Genomic DNA, 19,489 nt, shown 5'->3' with positions numbered 1-19,489 from the left:
TACAAAAACAGTAAGCAATCCAAGAGCAGGAAGGAGTGAATATTACCAGTGGTTCCTCATAACCACCAGGTAAAGAGGCAGAGTTGCATATCAATCCACATCATTTGACTCTCTGTTCTTCCTCAGTCTTTCCCTGCCTCACCCAGCTCTTTTTTCTTTTTTAATATTTAGAGTCTCAAACTCTATATATTAAAATATTCCTTATTTGTGTAACAAGCTATGCAAAATAACTAAGAAAAAGGGGGCTCAGCAATGTGATCCAAGATGATGAATTAATTATCAAAGTAGAGGTAACTTCAGAGATACAGTGGAAACTTTTAGTTAATGAAATTTCTGAGTGCACCAATCATTATGAGATACCTGCTGAATAGACATATGTTATTAAAACAGTGCTAATAGAATGGTGTCTAGGAAATGGATTGCATGATATGGGTCAAGAGAGACTTATACAAAACATAATTTTACAGGGAAACACAAGATTGGAAGTTGATACAACCTCTAATAAAGACATAAATCTAAAAAGTCTTAGTGATCCAGTAAGATAATATTAACTTTTAGGAAGATGACTAGCACCCAAACTTGAAATATTTTGGAAAAGAATCCAAGACCTAAGCTCTAACCAAAGTCAGTATTACTAACCCATCCTTGAAATCTCTATTGTCTATGACGATTTCTCAAAGAACTAACAATAGAACTTCCATTTGATCTAGTAATCCCACTGCTAGGACTCTACCCAAAGGAAAAGAAATCAGTATATCAAAAAGATACGTGCATTTGTGTGTTTATGACAGCACTATTCACAATAGAAAAGACACTGAATCAACATAAGTGTTCATCAACCGATGACTGGATAAAGAAATGTAGCATATATGCAGCCATCAAAAAGGATGAGTTTGCATCCTTTGTAGGGACATGGATGCAGCTGGAAACCATCATTCTTAGCAAACTATCACAAGAACAGAAAACCAAACACCGCATGTTCTCACTCATAGGTGGGAACTGATCAATGAGATCACTTGGACTTAGGAAGGGGAACATCACACACAGGGGCCTATCATGGGGAGGGGGGAGGGGGGAGGGATTGCATTGGGAGTTATACCTGATGTAAATGATGAGTTGATGGGTGCAGCACACCAACATGGCACAAGTATACATATGTAACAAACCTGCACGTTATGCACATGTACCCTACAACTTAAAGTACAATAATAATAAATAAATTAAAAAAATAAAAAAAATAAACAAAATAGAAGATTCCAAAAAAAAAAAAAAAAAAGAAATGTAGCATATATACACAATGAAATACTATTCAGCCAGGAGAAAGAATAAAATCATGTCTTTTGCAGCAACATGGATGGAACTGGAGGCCATTATCTTAAGTGAAACAACTTTCAAATATTCCCACTTATGGTGGGAGCCAAATAATGTATAGTGGACACAAAGTGTGGAATGATAGATCAGAGAGAGTTAGAAGGATGGTGCTGTGGGAGGTGGGTGGATATTAAGAAATTAATGGGTAGAGTGTATGTTATTCAGGTGATGGATACCCTAAAAGCCCTGACTTCATCATGATGGAGTCCACCCATGTAACTAAATTACACTTGTACCCCATACATTTACACAAATAACATCTAAAAGAGAAGTCTATTGTCCTGAGAAAATGCTCTTCCTGTTGGGTTTTTTTTTTTTTTTTTTGGTAGAGACGGAGTGTTGAGTTGTTCTGTCGCCCAGGCTGGAGGGCAGTGGTGCGATCTCGGCTCACCACAACCTCCGCCTCCGGGGTTCAAGCAATTCTCCTGCCTCAGCCTCCCGAGTAGCTGGGACTACAGGCGCACACTGCCACACCTGGCTGATTTCTTTTGTATTTTAGTATAGATGGAGTTTCATGGTGGTTGCCCAGGCTGGTCTCAAACTCCTGAGCTCAGGCTCGCCTCAGCCTCCCAAAGTACTAGGATTACAGGCGTAAGCCACTGCCTCTGGCCCCTCTTGCTCTTTCTTATCTGCAAATATTACCATAATCTTAAAATGATATTATAGTATTTCTGCAATCTGAAGAACATTATATATTACAAGCCTAACTCCCTAGAGCGATAAGACTAGGTAGATAAACAGAAAAATAAAATTAAACTAATAATATGTATATTGAGGATAGGTTTAGTAGAAATTAAGTATTTAAACATTATTGAATCGATACCTGTTCTGTGTTCCGCTTAGCGCATGAGGCATTCAAAAAAATCCAAATTTTAATTGCAATTACAGTAGCAATTGAGTAATGTTATTTTATTATAAATGCTTAACTGTTTAAAAAGTTGATTTGCAAAGTTTTATTAGTTATATCCGTTTAATAAACGGAGTACTAAATAAATTATAAATAGACCGGGCATGGTGACTCACACCTGTAATCCCAGCACTTCGGGAGGCTGAGGTGGGCAGATCAACTGAGGCTGGGCTTTCCAGACCACCCTGACCAACATGGAGAAACCCCATCTCCACTAAAAAATGCAAAATTAGCCGGGTGTGGTGGTACACGCCTGAAATCCCAGCTACTTGGGAGGCTGAGGCAGGAGAATCGCTTGAACCCGGGAGGCGGAGGTTGCAGTGAACTGAGATGGTGCCATTGCAGTCCAGCCTGGGCAACAAGAGTGAAACTCTGTCTCAATAAATGAATGAATGAATGAATGAATGAATGAATAAATAAATAAATAAAGTATGAATAGTAGTCTGTATTTCTCACCATGCCCCAAATACCTCATATATGAAATTATGTATTTCAGGAGTGTTAACATATTTTAAGGAATTGTTTCAATAAGAAATCAGGTAAGCCCTGTGACGCCTCTGGTCTGCTCTGAAAAGCTAAATTAAAGACTGCGATATTGGCAAGAGGCTCCCTATCACTAATTTCATCTTTAATAGATGTCTATTCAATGACTGGGACCCAGACTATAAATCTATATATGATCGCCCACCCAAGTGGCTCCATATTTGCTTCTGGAAGCTGGGATATGAGCGACTAGAAAGAGGTAATGAAGCAACTCTTTGGGTGACTGGAATGTTTTATATCTTCAGAGGAATATCAATTTAACAGGTGCATGCATCTACGAAATGCATCAATTTGTATACTTAAATTTATGCATTTTGCTATATGTCAGCAGGAAAAAAGAGTGGAAAACAAATATGAGACCCTGGTTGATGAGTCTGCTTCATGCAGTAGTGTGAGTTAGCAATTCTCAAACTCCTTTGTGTGTTCCAGGCTTTCCAGACTTCAGCAAATACATCAATAGCTTGTAGATAATAGAAACAATGCTTTTTATTATCGGAATCAAGATGTAAAAATACAGAGGAAGACAAGATTAGAATTTGCCCTGTAGTAGTCTATTTGAGTTGGAGTCATTGTTTTGAGTTTATATTTATAGGTATATAATAGAGCTTTTCTCATTGTATAGTTTTAGGAACAGGACACAAAAACGGTAGCCATAAGCACACAAGATCACGTTTACCAAAATACAGAAATAACTGAAATAAGTTAAATAGAAATAAGGTTTCTTAAGGAAAAGTTGACTTCAGGGCTAGGATAGAAAACGCACAAGATTAACCTGGAGCATCTTATTTTGAGAGAAAATAAAAGAAGTTCTCAAAGAGTGGGACTATATTAAGGCTGATAAAGGAGCAAGCTTGAGTTTTTTTTTTTTTTTTTCTTTTTCAAATAGAAGAATCTTCCCACCTAATAACTGGCCTGTATTCAAAAATATTAAAAACAAGAAACACAGAAAGGGGCTACACTGCACTAAAGGAGATGAAAAAAGTGTAGCATTCAAGTGCAATACACTATCCTGAATCGGTTCTAACATGGCAAACATATAAACAAAATAAAGAGCATATTTGTGACAATTAATTAGGATTGTATTTCATTAATGTTAAATTTCCATGCTTTGCTGTGATTCTGTAGGAAGTATCCTGTTTTTAGTAAAAATATACTGAGTCCTTAAGTGTATAAAAATACATCTAACCTACTACGAAATTGTTCAGAAAAAAAAGTCTCCTGACTTAGAAAGAGATGATGATAAAATATATAGAGGAAAATGTAAGTAATTGGTGAGTCTGAGTAAAGGTATAAAGAGCTCTCTGTACTATTTTTGCAATTTTTACGCATGTTTGAAATTATATCAATATAAAAATTTCAGAAAATAAATATGCTGAATATGCGTTGTGCAAGACTTGGCCTTTCCTTTCATAGAGGCTTCCTATGCAGGAACTGCAACATAATCAACATTTTATTGCACATTCCTGCATGAATCGTGGTCGGCAAAAGCATTGCAGCATCTTATTGTTGTCCTGACAAGCAAGATAGATATCCTTATGAATTTCCTACAGATGAGGAAACTGACTTACAGATACTAAGTTGCTTGTCCATAATCACACATGTGATTTGTTGGATATAAAGGATTAAAATCCTCTCCTTTAGTTCAAAGTCAAACTTGCCCTTTAAACCACAGCGAGGTTGGCCGACACTTTTCCAGATCCTTCTTTTAAGGTTGTGAAAGGACAACACCATGGCAGAGAAACCGAACAGGCACAGGGTTATTTAGAATCACTCAGGTGAACTTAGCCTGAGGAATGCAAATGAAGTGTTGATGATAAGATTAAACAGAAGAGCTGTTCAATTAAACTATTTAACCACCTGCAGGTTAAAACACCTGGGACAGGTTTACACTGAGGGCAAAGCTACTTGCGTGGCATGAATTTAATAACTTGCTTGATCTGGGTTATTCTTTTTATTAGGAAATTAAGCTTTCCATAGCACAATTAGGGTTTTAAAGAGACAGATAAGAGCCAGTATTAACGTACTGATAAAACAGTTTTTGATTAAACTATCTAAAACAGTATTAGAAACTTTCTTTGTTAGAGACGTGAAGTAGAAAGCAAGAAAGCTGTTAGGCACTAGAGAAAAAAAATAATTCCACTGAATGCTGAAGGAGAGTAAAATGCATGGTTGGTAAGGATAATTTTGAAATCATCACAATTCTAGTACAACTTACCTTTGCTTGTGCTTAAGCTGAAACTGAAAAGACATTTTATTGTCCTATGTGATTGTGTGAGAGAAGCAGGAGCCTAGGAGAGCCACAGTAACGCCATTTTAAGTTCAGCCCCATCTTGGTAACAAGACACATCCTTACTGGTCATGACTCATAGTCATAAAATGTTTATTGTTGAGGAAGCAGCCTAAAGATACCTACAAGGACACAATCCTACAACAATGGAAAGTCCAAATGTCTCAACACCCATAACAACATATCCTTTCAAGATAATTATGCTTTGATGTACTTACACACTGCAACACCAAGGATTGTTTTCTCTAAATCAATAGAATAACAAATTTTGTCGAAGTTACTGTCATGTAGACACAGCTTAGTTTAGTCTTTACATCAACAAGACCCCCATATAAGAAAAACTTAAAACAAAGACAGGGCGTTCCTTCTCTTGCTTTCTAAGCATGCCCAACTCTGTGACTCAGGAGCTTTCAATAAATGATCTTTTTGCACTGCACTCTGTGACTGGCCTTGAATTCCTTCCTGTGTGAGATCCAAGAATCCTCTCTTGGCGCCTGGATCTGTACTCCTTTTCTCTGGTAACAATTGGACATGTGTTTATACTAGGTAGAACTGCCTTTCTATTTTCTTCACGTATTTCTTGTTTGGAAAGCTATGACATTGGTATCATTGACTTATTAGAAGTACATCTGTAAAACAGATCATTGAAAGACATCGCTAATATTACTGCAAGCATGATTGACATTTAGAAAGCATATGTTTGACAAGAACATTAAACAGGAATTTGCCAAATTCAAGGTTGATATAGCAAGGCTGCTAACTTAGTAAGATCTATCCATGTGCAACAGAAAACACTGGCTCTTTAGCTAAAAGTAGCTTTAATTTGCATCACAGTTAGGATACAGATGTCACCTATCTGCGACATGTCCAACGCAAACAATATATGTCGATAAAGGTTAAAGCCATGTTTAGAAGGGGATGGAAAAATTGCCTCTACAGATGCTTGCCATAGTATGAAAATAAATTTCAATATAAATTACAATTACAGCAAAGTCAAGAGGGTGCACTTTAGTTATGGGAGAGTCTGTAATTTAGTCTCCAGGATGTAACACTCAATGGATAGAAGCAGGGAGAGCTTTAGACGTAGATGGGATGGTGCTGTAGGTAGCTCCTTTGGAGACCAGCTATTTGGCAAACCTGAGATCTAGTCGAGGGTTCTTTTTCTCCAAAGCCCTGGGATTATGCATTTGAGTCTACTTTCACTCTGATATAATGGGTATTTAGGCATAAGTGCAATCTCTTAAGGTTCACTCTACCTGGCTTTCCCTATCTCCTTTAAAATTTTCACAATCTCTGTGTCTGACAGTTTGTCTTTATTTACCCAAGGACTTTATATATCTGTGTGAGTAAGCAAAGTAAGTCTTGTAACCTGATCAACTATGACTGCCTCTTCCATGCCTGGTTCTTTCCTCGTCCATGCCTGGTTCTTTCTAACATGGTGCTTTCCTCAGAGGTTCTGGACGCTGGCTACAGAGAGGTTTACTCTAATCCTCATGAGTAAGGTCATTCACTGGACGTCTCACTGACATAGGGGCAGGAGATGAGTCCTAGATCAAGCTCATGCGTCTTCTGTGAGGAAGCTCCCTTTTCCCTGACCGAATTCAGAACCACGTGACAACCTAGAGCAGTGGCATCTTTCACGTGGAAGAGGAGAATGAACATGTTCTTGGGCCCAGAATCATTTAGTTTTTCCTCCTTTACTCTCACCCCCTTCCATCCACTCTGTTCTCTCCTCAAGGACTGTAAAATAAATGCCAGAATTCAACATGTATCTTGTCCTATTATAGTACAAAACAGAGTCAGATACGGTTGATACTAGTTCTCAATTTCAGTTAATAGGTAGCAATCAGAATAGATCTGACTTAAGAACTAAGTACTTTTATCCTAATTCACAACAAAGTGCTTATCCATGAACTTCCAGAGCGCGGCATAATTGTAATTGGAGTGCAACCTAAGCATACTTTCTGATACTGACAATTTGCTAGCAATAAATATTGGACAAATTGAATGGTAACCAGTATGATTTTTACAATAAATACTAATTTCACACTCTGAAAAAGGCTTACCTTGTGAATTAGCAAAAGTTTCCATTTTTATATATGTAAAAGGGTCTAATGATGTAATATCTAATGTAGAATAATTAATATTTGTATCTAATGCACAATAATTTTTTAAAATTTATCTCTATTTTCAGACATGACATTAATGGGAAGATAATTGGAATGTTTATAATGTCATAAACAGCAAGATTTTCCTGCTGGGGTGGTTTTGTGAGGCTACATGAAATGGGAGGCTCGGCAGGGTCTGCTGTGGTGACCTCGTTTGGGAAGGGACACGGCATCACACTCACCCATACACGCAGTGTGCGGCGGACACCAGCCAGTCACTGCTGACGAGAGATGCGCCACAGAGCAGCCGCCCGCCGTAATACAGACCCACAACCCAGGGCCAGGCCCCCTCTTCGGCATTACTTCCTCCCACAATCTTTGGGGTGATGTCTTGAGCCACCAGTTTTTTTCCACAAGCTATTAAAATAATTGGAGAAAGAGCATCTATTTCATTTTTATCATTTCTTCTGATGGTGAAAATTGAGTGGTAACAAAATAACTTCAGGTGTCATACAAACTCTATTCAGAATTTTAAACAGAATGCTGGAAGGGGGATATGACAACATGTTTACTTACATTTATGGTTACACCGTAACCGAATCAAGGAATCCTGCAAACACTGTTGACTGTAACAGAAAAACAATCATATTTTTACAATTACGCATTTAGTATTTTGAGGTCAAACATCGTGTAGGTTATCCTACTTTTGCTTTAGTAAAATGGACATCTTAATGTCTCATATATGAAATGTAGGGAGACTGAATTGTAAGCCGAAGAAGCCCCAGTTTAATGTCAAATAGAGGTGAGTTTACATCCTTATTCTACCATTTCTATGTGACTTCAGGGAAGTTGCTCAATATCCCTGAGACCCAGTTTCTTCTTCCATAAAATGGGGGTGATAGTACTTTATTGGAGCATTGTGGGAAGAAAAAGCAGTATTTGCAATAAAACTATTAGAGGGCCTTATACACAATGAAATTCTATAAATGATAGATACTGTTATTTTACTTGAACCAATATTGGTTTTCATGATTCTATAACCCAGAGTATGCCTCAGTATTGCCAATCCGGCAACTATTCCGTGCCCAACACTGTGTATGAGGCTGTGTGCTTCATTCAGGGAATTAAACGATGAATATGTCACAGGCGCTGCTTTCAAGGAAGGCAGACATGTAACAAGCACATATAAATGAAAGCATTAAAAAAAGCATAGGCCGGGCGCGGTGGCTCACGCCTGTCATCCCAGCACTTTGGGAGGCCGAGGCGGGCGGATCACGAGGTCAGGAGATCGAGACCATCCTGGCTGACACGGTGAAACCCCGTCTCTACTAAAAAAATACAAAAAACTAGCCGGGCGAGGTGGTCGGCGCCTGTAGTCCCAGCCACTCGGGAGGCTGAGGCAGGAGAATGGCGTAAACCCGGGAGGCGGAGCTTGCAGTGAGCTGAGATCCGGCCACTACACTCCAGCCTGGGCGACAGAGCAAGACTCCGTCTCAAAAAAAAAAAAAAAAAAAAAAAAAAAGAAAGCAAAGGCATAAATTACTGAAAACGCATCACCTGCTTAGAAATTTAAATACCAACTCCTTTTTTCAGTGTCAAGAATTCCATTTTAAACAAAAACTAAGCAAATTTGTTTTATAATGCATTCTACTTATCAGCCACTAGAGGTCAGTATAACACAAGAAATTAAAGTACTTGCCCCCCCCCACTATTTCCAATTGTAACCACAGCAGATACTGGCTACATTAAAACACACACATTATACATGCAGATACACATATAATCGTAATGACTTACATTTATATACTTAGCTACAGCTAATTGTGCATGCTGTTTAGGTCTTTAAAAATGCAACGTAAATAAGACCTAAGATCCATATGTCCAAAGCAATACAGTGTTTCAGAAAAATACATGAAAAAGTTTATTTGAAATCATATGTATCCATATTGAATGGCTGTCATATTCTTTATAATACAGAATGATTTTAGTTGAAATATAAGGAAGTCTATCTTTTTAGTAACTAGTGTGCATGCATGTATATCAATCTAGATATATTGACATGTATTTATTTATAACACCCCAAGGAAGTCTCAGTTAACTCTCCTTTTTGTTAACCCTGTGGTGGGAGATGGTGGTCTGAGTCTTGCATATATCTCACAACAGGTTAAACAATCAGAACAGCCCGGGCTCGGTGGTTCACGCCTGTAATTCTAGCACTTTGGGAGGCCGAGGGGGATGGATCAAGAGGTCAGGAGATCGAGACCACCCTGGCTAACATGGTGAAACCCAGTCTCTACTAAAAATACACAAAAATTAGCCAGGCGTGGTGGCGGCGCCCGTAGTCCCAGCTACTCGGGAGGCTGAGGCAGGAGAATGGCGGGAACCCGGGAGGTGGAGCTCGCAGTGAGCCCAGATGGCGCCACTGCACTCCAGCCTGGGCAACAGAGCGAGACTCTATCTCAAAAAAAAAAAAAAAAAAAAAAAAAAAAAAAAAAAAAAAAATCAGAATATAGGTCATATAGGTCAGTAGATTTTTATAGTTGGCTGAATCATTTTCCCGGACATCCTCTTCTTTTACTTATTTTTTTACTACAACCACTAGTGCAAGGGCATTTTCAAAAGTACCAGTTTTCATAGGGATACAAGCATAATCATCTATGCAATAAATAATAAATGCATAAATAAATTAACCAAATTAATAAATAAATGAACATATGTCTGGTTTTCTGCCAACTCAATATAATGTGGCTAATGAAGGAAGGGATCAAGGACATTTAATTAACTGGCTTGTTGATGTCATGAAAGGTTAAAATATGTCTATAAATGATGCCTCTTTCAAATAGCACAAACATACATTATAATAGTGACACCACTATTATATGATCTGAAACATGCATGTAATTAGCATAAATGATTTTAAATAGTTTTTTTCTTACAAATTGTTAAATGCCCCTAAGACATGAATAGAAGAAATTCTTAACGTACAAACTGCTTCAGGATCTATATGGTAATATAAATTTAGACATGCCTTATAGGAAAGGAAATCTAGAAGCCTGCTTTCTCACTTGCAGATGCTTTGCTTCATATCCCATGAGACTCATAATATCAGTCAAGGTCCAGCAAACATTGATATAAAACGTTCAATTGCAAAGTTCTTTTTTTGGTATTCAAAATACTCCTTTACCATTTTTATTTTTTTTACTGGTTAAGCTCACAGAAATGGTAACTTTTCATGAAAAACTGAATAATTATCTAATTTCATTTTTTACCATTAAAAAAAATATACCAGCAAAGCATCTTAAATCCTTGTTTGCAGTTATGGCTTCTTGCAGTTACGTTCTCCCCACCCACAGCTGTTCTTTAATGGAACTGTAAAATTCAGAAGCCAATTTCAACAAAAATTACTATTAACACCCAAATGGGAGAAATGACAATCTGAGCTAAAACAGATCTTTGAATACAGGAAAAATGCTGCTTTTTAATACCTTAGTAAAGGCTATAAAAGTAAACCTAATATTAAAAAGTAAAAGAGAATATGTAGACACCACGAAAAGTCCAGACTTCTTCATTTAATATTCGTGATCTATTTGCCAAGGAAAGGAAAGAATATCATGATTTTCCCCTCTTTCTTCTCTTTTAGTGGTAGCTAATTTGTGCTGCCTTCTTTAGTCTGATCAACACTGGACCTGTTTTATCCCAGTTCTCACAATTTCTTTCCATGTGATTTAATTGTGTATTAATCCAAGGCTAAGGATAAAAAAGGGTATAAAATTAAAACAAGTCAAATCCCTACGAGTGTGCCAGAAATTTACATATAGAATATTTCTTTTGACCATCTTATATATATTAGGGTTAGAAAATGTTATCAGATATTAAATACTATTTGAGATTACTTAAATAATAAGTCAAATAACTTTCAAGATTATATGACCAGTATGTAATAGCATTCAAATCCGACTGGCTTCAACAATCTCTCTTCTTCCATGTCTATGTACAACTAGTCTAAGAACAGATTTAGGGACCCACCTGGGTGTTAGTATTAAGCTGCCATCAGGTGCTGTGTTTAATTTGACAAATGGTCCACCATTGGTAGAGAAGATTGGCATTGATGAGTTTCCACTCCTAGAGAAAAAAGGAAAAAGCGCACAGACAAAACAGAAGCATAAAGAAAAGACCATAAGCTAGACTTGCAGTTCCTTAATGCTGTGGACATTAAAACAAATTATGGGATTCCAGCCAAAAAGTTACCGTTTTAATATAAAACTTCAAGTGTTTTCCTATCTAAAGGATAAAGCAAATCAGTAGAATTACCCATAATCACATGAAATGTAATATCTTTAGTCTTTGCTTGCATTCTTAGATATTTTCTTACAAAATTAAAATCATTACATATATCACTTAGTTATCTGGTGTTAGAAATTTGATTTTTCTATGTTGCCAAATAGTTTCCATAAAAAACCGCTTTGAATGACAACTTCACAGCATTGCTGCACTGTAATTTATTAAGCTTTTCTCCTGTATAGCTCATCTTTTTTTTTTAGCTCATCTTTTTAAAAGTGCATGTAGAGAACAACATAGACAAAGACTGTCTTCAGTGTTTACCTCTCAAAACGTTGCTTTGTTCTTCATATTTCATTCAATTCAAAGGCTAACAAGCCCTAATTTAAAGGAAGTCATGTGATTGTGCCAGAGAGACTATGTAGCCTGGGCCTGCAAGTGTCAATGGGCGAGGCACCACAGGGTGGAGAAGGAGACACCTCCCTGTGACCAAAGACATGCAAGCCCCTAGGCTTTCTTTTCCCTGAAAACCCGTCATTCCCATGATCTCAAATGTGGGCTCTAATTGAAGATTTCTCTTAATTATCCTGACACTCTGTTTTAGCCTTAGCCGGAGACTTTTAGCTTTTAATTCTTCATCTTGTTTCTTGCCTTTTATTTATTTCAGATTTTGATCGTCATATGAAAATATCCCTTTAGGCTGGAAACATCCTGATTTCTGCCGTCTTCTGCTGGTGAGCAGGGAGATGGTGTGGTTCTTCCTTTTGGAGTACTGTGACGGACCTGCCCATTGCCTCTTTAAAAGAAGCCCCAATGCACTCCCCAAGCTATTGCCAACACTAACCCTTTTCTGTCTGTTTCCAGGGAACTTCCAAGTAACAGTCAAAGCTTTTCTGATCAATTAGAAGATAAGAGCTATTTAGAAGGTGGTTCTTCTCTCTTTTAATGCTTTTATCAAGCTGAAAGAGTGTTTGTTTAGTAACTTTCATCTACGGAACATAGAGCTGGGACAATAGATGTCTATTCTATGTTCCAGAATTTAAACCTTGCACTTTTATTTTTTATTTATTTTTATTATTAATTTTTTTTTTTGAGACGGAGTCTCTCTGTCGCCCAGGTTGGAGTGCAGTGGCGCGATCTCAGCTCACTGCAAGCTCCGCCTCCCGGGTTCTCGCCATTCTCCTGCCTCAGCCTCCCGAGTAGCTGGGACCACAGGCGCCCCCACCACGCCCGGCTGGTTTTTTGTATTTTTAGTAGAGACAGGGTTTCACCGTGTTAGCCAGGATGGTCTCGATCTCTTGACCTCGTGATCCTCCCGCCTCGGCCTCCCAAAGCACTGGGATTACAGGTGTGAGCCACCGTGCCCGGCCGCACTTTTATTTTATAAACAGATAAAAGTAACTCAAACACACAAAGCCATTCCCATTCTTTAATAAAGCCTGAAATGAATTTGCCAAAGGAAAGATGAGCCTTGGAATTCCTATTGTTAGAGATGATGGTATTCCTCCAAGTGGGCAGATGGAAAATCTCATTTAAATATTTATATAAAATGCTTTTGCTATGGCTTAGAAAACAAAACAGGTATGAAGACATCAAAGGGTAGCTGAGAATGCAGAAAGTCTGGAATGCTCCAGGTCATGAAGAACTTCACAGATGCAGAACAGTTATATTTAAGGACTCACACATTTAGAGCAGACCGAATGTAGATAAAAACAGATCGTAGAGGACCTTGAATTTTACCATTCTTGCAGGTTTTGGTAGAAATCATCATGGTAATCTCAGCCTTCAAAAATATCAAGGGATGCCATCTCAAATTAAAGAGGCTTTAGTTGTGTTTTGCTGTCTGCAGGCTCCAGGAACATCATTGGAATTGGTTAATTAGTGAACATCATTGCTGCCAGAGTAAAGTTGGTTGGTTGGGAGAGTCATTCTCCGACCTCTCTTCTAGACATCTCTCTTATCTTCTTGTGTTTGATCACATTTCTAGAGTCCTCATTCGGCTGAATGCCTGCCATGTGTTGAACATTCTTCTAGGTAGTTTTCCATGTTCCTGACTCCCCATGACACATTCTCAAAGTGATGCTCTCCAGACAAGCAGCATCAGCCTCAGGAGAGAATATAGGTCAAAAGGCAAATTCTCCAGGCTCACTCGAGGCCAACTTAGCCAGTAGTCTTAGGCCTGCTCTAGGGTAGGGCCTGGTTATTTGTATTTTACCAAGCCCTCCAGGTGATCCTGGTGCCTGCTATACACAGGAAAACATGTCATAGCCAAATATGGCATCTTTTTCTGCTACTGGCATGAGGCTCTGCTTTTTGACATCCAAAGTGACTTCTAGTTACCCAATAATCTGTTTTAAGGCACTCATGTCTAAATGAGGAAACATTTTGGAAGGTGTATCATTAAAAATAGATGTTAGAGAGGTAGATTTTAGACTCTTCACTTATCTATAGCTATCCTTTTCCCCTGTCCCTTGCATATCTCTTTTAAGACAGAGCCTGAAGGGATACATTAATTTCTTGCTTATTTATTTATTTATTTGTTTATTTATTTATTTTGAGACGGAGTCTCACTCTGTCGCCTAGCCTGGAGTGCAGTGGCTCAATCTCAGCTCACTGCAACCTCTGCCTCCCAGGTTTAAGTGATTCTCCTGACTCAGCCTCCCGAGTAGCTGGGACTGTAGGTGTGTGCCACCACAGCTGGCTACTTTTTTTGTATTTTTAGTAGAGAGGGCATTTCACTATGTTGGCCAGGCTAGTCATGAACTCCTGACCTCAGGTAATCCACCTGCCTCGGCCTCCCAAAGTGCTGGGATTACAGGCGTGAGTGACTGCATCCGGCCAGATACATTAATTTCTCTGGAAATTCACACCAAAATCTGGACAAAAACTGAATTGAACAAGTATTTAAAAAATATTTATAAATATTTTTAAAGCAAGACTATTTATTACACATCTGCTTCTGGCATGCACTCAGATAGGATTAACGTGATTTTTTTTTTTTTTTAACATATGCCTATTCTGGAAGGAAAGTCGATTAGAAACAAATTTTTAAGAATAATGGGTATTTGGTAAATGCCAGTTGTTCCACCCTGAGATTCTCAAATGCTGCTCCATGTTGGCACTTCCACTATCCAGCAGATAAAACTGGAGATAAATATACACATGGATCAAAGATGTGTAACGTTATATTCTGAGATGATCTTTTCAACACTTTAGTTTTCTCAACCCGGGCGCGGTGGCTCAAGCCTGTAATCCCAGCACTTTGGGAGGCCGAGACGGGCGGATCACGAGGTCAGGAGATCGAGACCATCCTGGCTAATAGGGTGAAACCCCGTCTCTACTAAAAATACAAAAAAAAAACTAGCCGGGCGAGGTGGCGGGCGCCTGTAGTCCCAGCCACTCGGGAGGCTGAGGCAGGAGAATGGCGGGAACCCGGGAGGCGGAGCTTGCAGTGAGCCGAGATCCGGCCACTGCACTCCAGCCCCGGCGACAGAGCGAGACTCCGTCTCAAAAAAAAAAAAAAAAAAAAAAAAAAAGAGAAAACAAATATAAATCTGTTGTCTTGGGTTATTTAGAGTAGCTGAACAAAATACTCCTTCAAAAATAGTTACAAAATTATCCCATAATTACATTTTTGTACTAAATATTGTTACCAGTAACATAGGAGTAGGGTATAGGGCCATCAGTTCATACAAATACTTTTTCAGATGTCAGTTCCACACGTGAAATTTGGGATTTGTGATGGACTACTTACATTTCAAATCCTGCCAAGTCAAATTCATTCTTTTTCTGACTAAGCACAATTTATTTCTTTGTATGCACAGTAAACAGATTAAAAAGCAGCAGCAGTTTACAACAAACTATTCCTTATTTTAAGAAATCACAAGGCAATAAATATATACTAAAAATCTTCTCGATAGAATAAAAGATTACCCTATGTGAAGTCACCATTTACTTTTGACAGACAAAAATCTCAGAACTACTAAAAAATTGAATTCAGAGGGAATGCATTATATTACGTTCTGTAACTTAAGCATGCACCCGATGCTCTTACTGCCTCAGTTTTCTTTTCCTGCAAGGAAATTAGTTGTTGACTTTTAGAGAGGCACTCTGTGAAGATTAAAACTAGACTGTACATTTTCTAAATCTTAAAAATGTTCCAGATTTAGAGATTTAGATAGCTTCATTACACAGTCACATAGCTATTTGAAATCAGAAGTTTAGTATCACATAGAAACACCATATAGCATTACCTTGTTGACACACTAATGCCTCCCGGAAACCTATTTCTAAGCTTTTATTGCCATTTTTATGGGTTATATCACCTCAAAGAACTCGCCTTACTTTAGGAAAACTTTATTCCATGTGAGAAAAGAAGCATATAGATGCAATCATTATTATTTTGGAGGTCATAGATGAAGTATACAAATATACTCATAGATGAATTCTAGGGAGGAAAAAGGATATCTCAAGAATACTTGCATGATATTAAATCTTCTGCCTCTCTTCTTAGGCCCTGCCTAGGTTTCTTCTCTTTTGTCTCACTTCTCAGGCTGCATTTTCTGTGATAAGAATTCTTCCCTGGAGCAGGAGCTTAGGCGGGGATGTTTTAAGGCCTTTGGACACACTAAAGCGAAAAAGAATAATAACGCTTGCTGCAAATACTGCAGCTAGGCACTGCAGCTCATTTCACACCCCAAAAGGTTTAAGTCATGAATAGAGCCAGGTGGGATTACCCTGAAAAGGCTTTTGGAGAAGGATGGTCGTTTCTTTTCAGATTGAAGGGAAAGAAGGGGATTGATTGAGCACAACAGAAGGCAGGGGAGACCATTTGTATAGGCAGGGGCTTGATGGATAGAAGATATTCGATGGCACATCATCCCACTAGGAGAGTAAAGGTATGTGGGCAGGTAGGTAAATGCCATTTCTGAACTGGACACATTTCAACTGTAATTATTTAACCATGTATTGCATTTATAGCAATACACCTAGCACACACCTAGCCCTGTGATAGCAAACAGGTAAGTTTAATTGATTTTAGATTTTCTGACTTCCACCCTTAAGAGTTGGTGGCATTTACTCAGAAGTAAAGAAATGTCAATAAAAACAATTATCTTAACCTAATCAATTTCTACTTTTATGCAAGCTACTGTATTAAGAGCAAGAGGTAAATTGATAGGTTAGTCTCGTAGCTATTCTCTGTTATCTTACAGGTGTAACGGTGTTACAAAGGAAGGAAACTGCTGGTACCGGCTTCCTACCAAAAATATGTCTGAGAGAAGTGATACTTGTAGGAAATTGTCAAAGAGGCAGGCTCTCTTCATGGGCAACATCTTGGAAACCTTGGGCAATGCCAACCACTTTAACATTGTTTCCTTAGCTGCTGTTGCTGTTGGAGCTTCTTCTTTTGTTTGTTTGTTTGTTTGGAGTAGAAGGCATGTGGCACACATATCTACATTTCTTATTAAGTTTTCTCAGTGCATTATCACTTTCTAAGGACCTATGAGTGAAATTTCCTTTAGAATTTAGTGTTGGGCAAAACTTGTCATCCCTGTGTAACTGTTAGCATTTATCTTATTTCATCAGGAAAATTATATGGTTTTTAATGTTTTCCTTTTTGCATGGGTCTCCAGGAATCTCAGACATAAGTGTTAGTAATTACACTGACCTGCCATGTTTTGTAGATTTACCTCTTTATTTCTTTGGATCTTATTTTCCTGTAGTATTCTATTAACCTTACTGCATATGTACTTTGTTATATAGACTTCAGTTCCTTTTTGGAAAAGAGATAATGGAAGAAAATCATGGAGGAAAAAAGAAAGAACAGAAGCACATGAGGAAAGAAGAAAGAAAATGAGGAAAGGAGAAAGAGGAAGGAAAAATTAAAGGGAGGGAGGAAAAAGGGAATATTATTTCATTGGATTTCATCAATTTTATTCAAAAACTGTTCTTCATCTCATAGAATATGCAGCGTTAATTACAAGTTGAGCAGGTGGAAGCACTTTTTTGAAGAAAACTAGAATGAATAAGGAAGGTTTTGTTACAAACTTCATAGAGCTAAGGCTTTCTCTCCTTACCTATGTCTGTTTTAGAATGTAGAAACCTCCTCTTTTCCAAATAACAAGATCTAAGGAAATGATAAAGGACATTGCCTTGGGGGAAAACATACTCTCTTGTTTTTATATAACAAAGTAAATACCTATACATTACAGATAATTTTTGGCAGATGATTTGTAATTGTGCCAAAACATAAAAGAGATGTTCTCCCTCTTTTGTGTGTGTAATTATATTCTTAGTCATTTCCTGACAACAAAGTCTCTCTTCGGTGACAAAATACATATTAAAAAGTGTAAGCCAAAATAGGAGTGAAAGACAAAGAAGATTCTCCCTGAATGGTGGATTCTCCCTGAATGGTGGCAGTGCAAAGACATTTCATAAAAGTCTCTTGATTCCCAATAAAATGTTTTCAAATACTTAGTAGGAGAAAGGAGGAATAATGTTTTTCCAAGTAAGAAATAATACCAGTCTGTGGGTGGTGAAAACCTTGCTATGGATATTTTTCACTCTGTTGATGATATCCTTCTCATATTTCTGATGTGATTTCATCTATGCCAGGGTTCGTGGGGGTACGGGGTGGTTCTAACAAAGTCAAAGTACGCTAGGACAAGCTAAGAAATGTCCTGGATTAGGTCAGATAATTCTCAATAGGGTATTTAAACCTGGTACCATAGAAAAAAGTTGTTTGATGTGTGTGTGTGTGTGTGTGTGTGTGTGTGTGTGTGTATCTTTGTTTTGTTTTTATTACCAGGTGAAATCAAACCGTCAAAGTTTGGGGATGCTTTGCATAACTTCTATGTTGTTTTCTACTGAAATGAGTATATGAAGGATCATGCTTGTCTTGACTACTCTGTCAGAATGACCTCGGGCTTTTAAAGAACTAAGACCTCTGGGTGTCCCTTTAGCCAGGGCCCTTTTCCTCTTTGGAATCCCTGGTAGTTCATGATAACAGGTAGGAGGTTTGTAGTTGGAAAATAAATAATTATATCTTTATTTTTCCTACCTTTAATCTCTTCTTCTGATACAAATGTAGGTAAGTAACCACAAAATTGTTAGCAACATCTAAAATACGGTCACCAAAACAAACTACAGATATGTTCATATCATATTGCAGTTGCTAGATACATATATAAAATATCATTTATGTTCACCTTTGATATTACAGTAGTCATTAGAGCCACCAGTACATCTTATTAAATATGTTAATAAAGAAATATTTATTTCCATGGATTTTAAAATTTTTGATAATTATTTTTAATGTAATAAAGTTCCTTTGTAGTTCTGTGTGTTTTATTTTATATACTTAAGAATACTCTTTTGCGTGTGTAATTATATTCTTACTAATTTCCTGGCAACAAAGTCTCACTTGGGTGACAAAATACATACTAAAAAGTATAAGCCGAAGTAGGAGTGACAGACAAAGAAGATTCTCCAAACTAACTTTCCCCAGACTGACAAAAGTGCCTATGACACTAAACAAAGGTTCAGAGCACATACCCCAGGTGGTGGTTCTCAACTCTGGAATGCATCTGAATCACCTGTAGGGCTTATTAAATCACAGATTGCTGGGCCTTACTCTAGACTTTTTGGGTTCAGTAGGCCCGAGGCAGGATTCCAGGATTTGAATTTCTATAAATTTATCCCAGGTGGTTCCATGCTGGGATGGAATTTGGTCCTGAAACCACACATTGAGATTCACTGACCTAGACCATTCTGAATCTAAGGGTCTGAGGCTGAGACTAGGTGATCCTCATGTATAACCAGGCTGTACCTTTAAGAGCTGATGTAGCTGTTGTATTACAAGTCAGTGGTACACCTAATGTCACTCCTTGCCCAGAGCAGACATAATTATCACTGTGCTTTCCCCCACCCTGCCAGATAGTAAACCTATTAAGTATTAATGTTTAAAAAGTATCAAATTATGGTAGTTTGCTATTA

The 19,489-nt window shown here is 37.9% G+C and overlaps 1 protein-coding gene across 1 annotated transcript in view; it reads right to left on the bottom strand.

Moving 5' to 3' along the window:
* TMPRSS15 (transmembrane serine protease 15) overlaps positions 1 to 19,489 on the bottom strand; it is a 133,678-nt gene that overhangs the window by 18,531 nt on the left and 95,658 nt on the right. The window contains exons 19-21 of the mRNA XM_050782170.1: positions 11,243 to 11,338; positions 7,793 to 7,842; positions 7,459 to 7,633 (exon numbers count right to left, since the gene is read on the bottom strand). Of these exons, the coding sequence (XP_050638127.1) occupies positions 7,459 to 7,633; positions 7,793 to 7,842; positions 11,243 to 11,338 (321 nt within the window). The remainder of the gene's footprint in view (positions 1 to 7,458; positions 7,634 to 7,792; positions 7,843 to 11,242; positions 11,339 to 19,489) is intronic.

The sequence above is a fragment of the Macaca thibetana genome, chromosome 3 (assembly GCF_024542745.1).
Source record: "Macaca thibetana thibetana isolate TM-01 chromosome 3, ASM2454274v1, whole genome shotgun sequence".
In the NCBI taxonomy this organism is placed as follows: Eukaryota; Metazoa; Chordata; class Mammalia; order Primates; family Cercopithecidae; genus Macaca; species Macaca thibetana.
This window is presented reverse-complemented; position numbering and strand designations above follow the sequence as displayed.